A 10,015-nucleotide genomic window follows, 5' to 3' on the forward strand; every position below is an offset into this window, starting at 1 on the left:
CATACTATGAAAGCCTGTTAAAGCCTGAGATTTGGCCTATAAATTGTGCAGAACAGCTCATAGGAATTGACTGAGCCCCCCAGTGTTACTGATCCTCAGTGATTACTAATGAATAGAGGCTTTATGTACTGTATATTGACTGTTAAAAATACATGACCTAACCATGTTGCATGTTTAATTCAGTATACTGTAGTTAGTTTGCATTGCATTATATATATAGGGGAGCCTAAAAATTAATGAGTAGAATAGTATGAATAGGCATAGTATGCAGTGTGCATTGATGAACAATTTTATGCAACATTTAGCATTTTAGTCCTATTTTACTTTTTAAAAAGAGGCAATAGCCTACAAAATTAATGAGTCACTTAAAGAAATCTACAAAACTGCACATTTGGCCAACTGTACCATATAGTTATTTCATGCATAAGGAGATCACTAGAATGGCTGTATGCCATTCAAAACATTAAAAACTTAAGATGCCAGTGTTTGTCATATAGTTCATTTTTTAACACACTTCCTGAATTAAATCAACTTCACGCAGCCTCTTTCCAAAAGTCTATGTCAGCGGCCCACAGACAGATTTTTCATTTCAGTTGTACCTGTCAGCCAGGAGCTGTAATGAAAATGTTCAGTAACATTTGCACTCAAACAAACCTCCCACAGGGTTTTGAACTCCCTCTGTTCGATGCGCAGAAGTTCACTGTTCTCTCGGCTGACAATCGTGGCATGTCGAGGAGTGTTATCCAGAATTGACTCCCCAAATGCTGTCCCCACTCCCAAAGTACAGATCGTTACAGCATCCTACAGAAAAAAGAAGAAATATTTAGAAGAGTGAAGGACAAACAGAGGGAGAAAGACCATGGAAACATCTTTGCAAGCTAATTATAAAGATCTTAATGGAGAAGTTCACCTAAAATGAAAACTGTGCCATCATTCCACGTGTAAACATGTAAGGCTTAAGTGAATAAACAAATAAAGGAATCAAGTTGACCAAAAAAAATAAAATAATAATTTGCTAAAAATGTACTCATTCTCAGGCCATCCAAGATGAAGATGAGTTTGTTTATTCATTAGAACAGATTTGGAGAAATGTGGCATTACATCACTTGAATGGGTGCCATCAGAATAAGAGTTCAAACAGCTGACAAAAACATCACAATAATCCACAAGTAAACAACACCACTCCAGTCCATCAATTAACAGCTTTTTGAAGCAAAAATCTGCATGTTTGTAATAAACACATCCAACATCAAGATGTTTTTTAACATTACTTACAGCTAAAATATAGAGTCTCGAGCTATAATACTGTTTTCTGAATAAGGAGAGAAATATGCACAGATCAACCAAAGTGAAAACAGTCCAAAACAGTTCTAAATAACTATATATTTATGTATGTAATAACTATGGATTTTGATGTGAGAGGACAACAGGAATTGGATTTTTTCAGTATTTTGTCCAAAAGTGACAGTTTAATATTAAAACCCATTAATGGTGGATTTGTTCCTTACAAGTGTGCATATTTTCACTTCACAAGACATTTATTGAATGAATGGAGTCGTGTGGATTACTTGTGGATTATTGTGATGGTTTTAGCAGCTGTTTAGACTCTCATTCTGATGGCACCCATTCACTGCAGAGGATCCAGTGATATAATGGTAAAGTGATATAATGGTAATGAGCAAGTGATATAATGGTAAATTTCTCCAAACCTGTTCTAATGAGGAAACAAACTCATCTACATCTTGAATGGTCTGAGGATGAGTATATTTTCATTAAATTTACATTTCTAGGTCAACAATTCCTTTAAATTCTAAGCTCCACATGGCTTTAAATGACTCCTAAATATTCATTCACTGTAATTGCATTGAAAAGAATTGTAATTTTGAGGTGAATTATTGCTTAAAGATGACTGCTTTAAAGATATACATTTATGCACACTCTAAAGGAATGTTCTCATTGAGGTTTAAAAAGATTGTTGCACATAACAAGTGATTTGAGATCAGTAAAACACAAGCTCACACACTCATAAATGAGTCATATTACGTTCACAAATACACTTCTTTTCTACACCCTGTCTTGCTTTTTACATTCATTTAATCAGAGCAGCGTGATAAGAGCTTATTGCCCGACAGATCACTCCATGAAACTGGAGAAGCACACAAGCCGTTAATATTGCATCAATGAAACAGCGATTCTCATATGCACATATTGTATGCAGGCAAGTAAGTACAACCCAAAATGCTTTAAATATGACTGCTACGATGAATACAAACTCAGAGGGGAAAATATTATTCAGAAGTTTTCTTTTTTTATTATTATTGATTTCAGATCATTCCTGAGGACAAATAAAAATAGAAGCAAATCTAATGATTCTGACATACTGTCAGAAGCTATAAAATAGGATTTTGGAAGAATTTATGAGTAAGGTTTGGACTTTGCAAAAAATCTGAGCAAAGTTTGAGATTAAAGGACATATATGAGATTACTGTGGTCATTTTCTCATGAGAAAAATCGAAAAGGCAGACTTCAGCATACATAATTCAACAAGAATGATTTCTGAAGGATCACTTGACACTGAAGACTGGAGATAAAAAATAAATTAAATTAAAATAAAACAAATTTAATAAAAGGCTTACTGTTTTTCCTGTATTTCTGATCAAATAAATGCAACCTTGGTGAGCAGCATTTTTCATCAAAACTTTTGAACTGTTGTGTAATCTAAAATAAAGATGATATAAAAATACTATCTCTGAGCTTAATATGTCTATAAACATGATCACTTCAAAAACTGCCCAACATTGCTTTGTTTGAACCAGTCTAACACAGAACCATCAGCTCAACCAGTGCCACGTGTTTGTGGTGGGACTGTAAGTTTGACCGACCAATGGCACACGAGAAACAATGTTTATTTATGCAATTCTGTTTGGTGGAAATCTAAACTTCACCTATAAAGAGATCACATTCTGTACATCTATATATAGAGTCTATAAGGTCTAATATGCAAAACAGGCAGCTTCTGGAATCTTTGGACATCCCTCTTCAGCTGTGTGGGAGTGATGCATGCTTTAGGGCCAGTAAACACATCTGACAGTGTGACTCATTGTATTCCGGGTGGATTCACAGAAAGATGCTTCTAGCCCATGCAGCACAGCATCAGCGTCCTCATATATCAGACTATTAACAAGGCCAGTCGTGGACAGTTCGCCCACTCACAGAGGACTCTATGTAGCAGTTTCTGAATGCTCATGGATGCAAATGATGTCTGCTAGGCTAAACTACTACTTATCTCAGATGACTCCTAGCAGATTGAGGCTTCTCTCTTACCTGATGGTTGGCCGTCTCAGACACTTTCACATCCAGAGATCCAGACAGAACCGCGTACCAGCTGGTGCCGATGTCACCCTGCCGATACACTGCAGGCAAAAAATACTGTTTCACAATCTTCATTTGGATTTCAGGACAGTTACTTCTTTTCAATAACATAGCATGTGCTTCTTATTGTCTCGTTAAGTGGCAAATTCAACCTTAAGCACAGATTCAGGACTGCATGCTTAACAATAAAACTTTCCATTGAAGAACATTATAGAGTTGTATAGCCTGAAGCCATAGGAGAACATGTTCAGGTTCCACAGAGAGTATTTTATTTTTAGTTATTTAGTAATCAATCTAAAATACTCAGAATCCAATATAGTGATCTGAAATACCTGTAATGTACACTACAATTCAAAAGTGTGAGATTTTTTAACATTTTTGAAATGTTTCTTATGCTCACTATTTTTTATTATAAAAAACAAAAACAAAAAAACGCAAAAACATTAATATTGTGAAATACTATTACAAAATTAAACCGTTTTCTATTTTAATATATTTTAATAATATATAAAAGGGAAAACTGAATTGTTAGTTTTCAGAAATCATTCATATGCTGATTAGGTGCTAATTAATGTTAATTAGTGTTAAAAACTGTTGTGCTGAATAATATTTTTGTGATACATTTTCTTATTTTTGGAATTCTTTGATGAATAGAAAGTTCAAAAGAACAACATTTATTTGAAATATAAATCTTTAGTACCATTATGAATAATTTGACTGTCACTTTTAATCAATTTAATGCATCCTTGCGCAATATAAATATATTAATTTCTTAAAAATAAATAAATAAATAAAAAATCTTTTGAATGGTAGTTTAACAATCAAAAACTCTTTTTTTTAATCTCCAAAGAATCATATAAGGAATTCAAGCACCCCATACAAACAAAGCAAACAAACAAATTTTTTTTGTTTTTTAGATTTTAGATAATTAATGTATTTCCTATTGCCACCTGAAAACACATGACTGGTTTCAAATCAGAAAAAAACAACATAAACTGGAATAGTATCTGAAAGCATCATGATAAAAATACTAAACGTGGTTCTTACAGGTGATGCCTTTCTCCAGGTACTCATAGAAGCCACACATGCAGATCTGCTGCAGCAGGTTGGGGTGAAACTTCTCAAAGGCCTTCACACCCTTCAGCCGAGCCAGAATGATATCCACATCTTCTCCCGAGCGTTCTGCTGGCCTAAAAAACAGACAGACAGACATTATGGTGTGGGTAGACACTCTCTAACCAACTGACCAACAAGAAAATCCTGACACTGCAGCGATGCATGTGACAATTACGAGGACAGACAAAGTTGTGTCCATTAGAATAAGCACATTGTGCTGGTACGGAATGTGTATTAATGTGATTAAGATTACGGTTTTTGTCATCACTCCTATCAAAATACAAGCCATGAATTATATACACATTAACATAGAACTTCAGCAGCTTGATTTGAACTAAGAAATTTATACAGTTGTTTGCAGCTTTAAAACTTTAGTATTTGCATTGGTTTCTGAGCATTCCTGAGCAAACAAAACACATAATACTTAAATTAATTATTATATGAGTTTTTTGTTCAGTCAGACAGCATCATTTTTCTCTAATGGTGTATGAGAGATTGAGAGACTGTACGCAGGCACTCATCACATTTGCACAAATATAGCAATGCTCTCACTTCTCAGCTCATTAAGTGACATGTACATGCGTGTGTGTGTGTGTGAGTGTGTGTTGTGCACTTGAGTGAATAAATTGCCTCTCTTAACGATGTCAGTATGCTGTGATTCGGACTCCTTTTATTCCGAAATGCCTTGTTGCTATGGAGATTACAGCACGAGAAAATTTAGACTTCAAAGACATTTTTCAAACCAAGGGCAGTGGGACAAATTTTACATGGAGACTACTTAAGCTAACGAAGTTCCACAATAGATAAAAAAAAAATAGACCGACTTTAGTACTGGCTTTGAAACTGCAACAAATCAAGGCGGGGGAGTCATTACTTCTAAACATCAAAGCCTGTTTTTTAATGTGTACTTTTATTATAACTCTCAGATGAAACGATAAACAACAAAAATATGTGATTTATAACCTATTACTAATTTCATGTGGATGAAGGGATTATGTATTTTTATAGGCCAAAACCAGAAGAAACGAGTCAATAACAACAAAGTTAGTGTGTTTTTTTAGTTTTTTGTTAAATGCCTGAATTAAGGTCTCTAGCTAAGACATTTTTCTTACATAAAATATATAAGTAATTCCCTTATGAAACAAAAACATATGGAAATATACTAGAAAATGGAATAGCTTTATTGAAACACTCTAGTAATTTCTCAAGAATTAATGTGTTTATGTAAAGCTGAACACATATGATCCCATTTTACTGTTTGCATAGTTACACATTTGATATATGAAAATATGTGTGAATCTATATAAGAAAAATACCTGAATAATTTCCTGAAAACATATAGTTGTAGTTTTTTGGACAGTTGGGTGTCCTGTTAAAATAGTGAGTGGAAAATGATATTTGACATTATAACTTAATCAAATTAGTAATTTATGTACATAAATTAATACAAGGATATTTATCACAATATATATTTTCGAGTAAAGATATTGGATATGTAAATATATGGTACATGCATGTGCAAAAATATTTACATGAAAAAATTACCAGATTTTACACCTATATATTATGAAGTATTTTACTAATTATATAAAAATGACACATAAAGTGTTATGATATATGTTAATATATTGTCATATTTTTTTTTATATATGAAACGTGGCAATTCCTTATGTATTACTGATTATACTGGGATATATTAAATATGTAATTCTGTATATTTTCAGTATATAATAAATAATTTAACATACTGATTGTTAATATATGAGAAAATATATTTTCTTTGTGTAAGGGATATCCCATCTTTTATAAAAGTTTTTACTTGTCTTGAAAGAGGTGGCTGCTAACAAGGGGCTAAATGAAACTACACAGGTTGATGTTAAACATAATCATGGTGTACAGGTAAACTCATTAACTAGGAATGAAAAATCAAACGTTTAAATGAAGATAAAATCACTGACTTTGATCTGTACTGTTAAATAAGATCAGCTTACAATTCTAGAGCTTGAACTCTCTGAGGCCACAGAAAGAGGGAAAATCACATGATATGACAGTGATGGTGACCTTCTTCAGCTATTACTTGTATATTCTATGTAAAACTCTTTTATGATTCAGTGCATCACTGAGATCCAGTTAGACCAGATGAGCGTCATTTACATTAACTAGTTCTTTATGTATTATTTGCCTGCAGGTTATGCTGAGCAGCAGGCTGATCTTGTGTGATCTTAACCAGTCCGCCTGTGCTGCTGTGGATGTGAGAGGGTGAGAGTGCCGTTGACTTTTATGTGCTGAGATTCACTGGCATGGAAACACATTACCCGCATATATCTGCTGGGCACAGAATGGACACTGCATTACAGCAGCCAACAGTGCAAAGTCATGCCTCCCTCTGTCTGAAGTCACTTTAACGCTTAGTGAGAGCAGCTGAGAAGATCGTTGGTGTCTCTCTCCCCTCCCTCCAGGACATTTATGGAACCCATCTCATCAGTAAAGCCCTCTGCATCGCAGGTGATCCCACACACCCGTCACACAGCTTCTTCAGTCTGCTGCCACCAGGGAGGACACTCTGGAGTCTCCAGGCCAGGACCAGCAGACTGAAGGACAGTTTCATTCATCAGGCTGTCAGGAAGCTGAACTCCCTCCTGACCTTGCCCCCCTCCCCTCTTTTGGCCCAGACACCACTGAACTCTGAGCCCCCTCCCCTCATTTTGCATCCCCAGCTCCCCCCTCCCACTAACAAACTGTGACCTGCACCAGACACTTTGTGCAGCATTGGTCTGCTCACTCCTTCATTCAACTACCTCTTCAGTCAGTTTACAAATAAAGAACTGCTCTCTGAGCTTTTTGTCACTTTAAATCAATCTGCCATGTGTCTTGTTCTGCTTTATTTAACTGTATTTTTATTTTTTATTTTATTACATGCCCTTATTTGTAAAGTTGTATTTTATATTTAATCTGTATCTATCTGTGTTTTTATGCTCTACAGTTAGTGTTATCTGTATGCACCAAGGGTCTGAAAGTAACACAATTTCAATTCTCTGTATGTATGTGCTCTACATGTGGAAGAATTTACAATAAAGCAGACTTGACTTGACTCATGCTCTTTTCATCTACGTTTTTCTTTTTCTCATATCTCCAGCCCATTATGAAGCTTTCTTCAGCTGTCCAAATAGTCTTTTGAAAAAGCACTCCCTCCCCACTCTCTCAATCTCTCTCTCTCCCTCTCTCTGAGGTTTTTAGAGGCATTATTTCCTGTCAGAATCAATGGATATATATATATATATATATATATATATATATATATATATATATATATATATATATATATATATATATATATATTTCCCCTTTTGTGTTCCACAGAAAGCAGACAAAAGTATTGTATTTAAGTATTGTAAATAAGTATTTTTTTTGTGAACTATTCCTCTAAAAACAGTATGTCAACCAAGTCATTAAACAATTAAAACTAAATTAAAAATGAATTTATTATACAAGCCAAATATAATGCAAATACACAAAAATGTCTGTAATAATAGGGTACAATATACTGTCAATACGATTTTTTTTACAGGTTTTTTAATTTAATTTTTACACAGTGCCTTGTTTTTTTCACAGTTAAAAGAAACATCTATAAACTTAATTTCTACAGATTTGTTTCTTATGGTCTAGATTTTCTATTGAAATACATTTAAAACTTCAGCATAGATGTGACAATTTTTAAATTGCATATTAACTGCATATTCAACTTATTAATTGAAATATCTTCCTATTAATATATTAAAAAACTATATATATATATATATATATATATATATATATATATATATATATATATATATGTTACCTTAGCAAAATATAAGTTTGAGCTGAACTTATTAAAATAAATAAAATTTAAATAAATGAAAGAAGAACAGAACTATTTAAACAATAAAAAGACAAAAACACAAACTTAAATTAAAATTAGATTAAAACCATAAAAAAATCGAATTCAAAATATTAACAAATATAATATAGAATCAAAATCTAAAATAACACTTGTTTTCTCACAGCAACAGTGCAGCGGGGGATCATTATTCTGACAGGTGGTTTCATAATCTTGCATAGTATGAATATCAATGGAGGGGAAGCTAACAGTTTAACTGTCTCTGTCTTTCCAGCAATATTTAACCCTTTCATTATCAAGCACATTAAACACAATACAGTACAATGATTGATATCAGAAGACAGATAATTCAGTCCAGAAAACCAACCACTCCTAATTTGAAATGATTCTACTGGGATCAGCTGTTCTGCATTCAGTAGCCTATTCATTGTGTCAGTGATCTGTAGAAACTGCCAGAGCAGCACAATGCAGCATAGTATCATCCAACAGTGCGGTCCATTTTTTTCTTTGTGTGTGTGCACATTTATTGATCATCTCAATGCATCCTGGTGTCGGATGTTAATGAGACTATGGACATCTTTAAGAACCATTACATTGATCAGTGTGAAGACGATGTGCTCGACTACATTTAAAGAGTCCATTAAAACATCAGCCACTAAAACCCAACACACCCAGTAAGGTGATCTCACTTTTCCCTCCCATTGCCATGGTAACCTGCAGGGATGTATCTGTACTAGGAGGGGCTGGGAGAAGGTAACATATATTCTTAGTAATGTTCAAAATGTTTATGCATCTTAAAGTTGAGAACAGAAAAGTGAGCATCCAATAGCAGCCTAATTACAAAATAACTCATATTTAATAACTCATTGGTTGCTTATTGGTTTTATACAGTCATATTTTTTTTTAAGAAACTGATTAAAATATTTCATAAAAAATAGGATGCACGCATGCAATTCACATGACGTGACACAGGCAAACGAGTTCAGTGGAGAAGCGTGTCATTCACTGTCGCTGAAAGAAGAAAGAGCGCACCTTCCACACGATTTCCCAACAAAATCCTTGCAGAAAACAAAACGCAAATTTATGCATGATGCCTATTCAGATGCAGGTGATGCAGCGGGGACGCAGGGCAGAGAACGCGCGTTCGGCTGCTGTCACCTTGTTGCAGCCCCTCCGGAAATTGACACGAACGTAAAATCGCTGTCGGACGCGATCTGGTGTCTCTCACCTCTTGTCCAGGCAGATGATCCACTCGGAGGAGGCCACGGAGTGTGCAGAGGCGTGCACCGCTACCATCTTCGGCTCCACCGGTGTGAATCGTGCGTCGCGGATCGCGGATCTCGTCGACTCGGGCGCAGTAGCATCAGGGCTCGCCCCCTCCTCGCCTCTGTCGTCAACTGGATCACCGCGGCGTGGACTCGTCGTCACCACGTTTACGCAAGAAGAACGTTTACAAGCGTGACTGCACACACCGTCGCGAAGTCAAATCAAATAACGTGGTTGCCATGCATGAAAAATAACGTCAACGGGAGGCTGGTGATGTAAGGCAAGAAATGACAGCCGTCTTAAATTAAGGTTTTGTGGATGACAGCGGTGGTGCTGAAGCTGCACTGTCACCATGGCGACGGCCACGCAGTTCAGCGCGGA

The 10,015-nt window shown here is 35.2% G+C and overlaps 1 protein-coding gene across 1 annotated transcript in view; it reads right to left on the minus strand.

The window, feature by feature from the left end:
* LOC132161550 (rap guanine nucleotide exchange factor 4-like) overlaps positions 1-9,764 on the minus strand; it is a 31,920-nt gene extending 22,156 nt beyond the window's left edge. Inside the window, exons 1-4 of the mRNA XM_059571680.1 lie at positions 9,597-9,764; positions 4,420-4,562; positions 3,325-3,413; positions 655-801 (exon numbers count right to left, since the gene is read on the minus strand). Of these exons, the coding sequence (XP_059427663.1) occupies positions 655-801; positions 3,325-3,413; positions 4,420-4,562; positions 9,597-9,664 (447 nt within the window). The 5' untranslated portion in view covers positions 9,665-9,764. The remainder of the gene's footprint in view (positions 1-654; positions 802-3,324; positions 3,414-4,419; positions 4,563-9,596) is intronic.
* Between the last annotated feature and the right edge of the window lie 251 nt (positions 9,765-10,015).

This window comes from Carassius carassius, chromosome 17 (assembly GCF_963082965.1).
Source record: "Carassius carassius chromosome 17, fCarCar2.1, whole genome shotgun sequence".
Taxonomy (NCBI): Eukaryota; Metazoa; Chordata; class Actinopteri; order Cypriniformes; family Cyprinidae; genus Carassius; species Carassius carassius.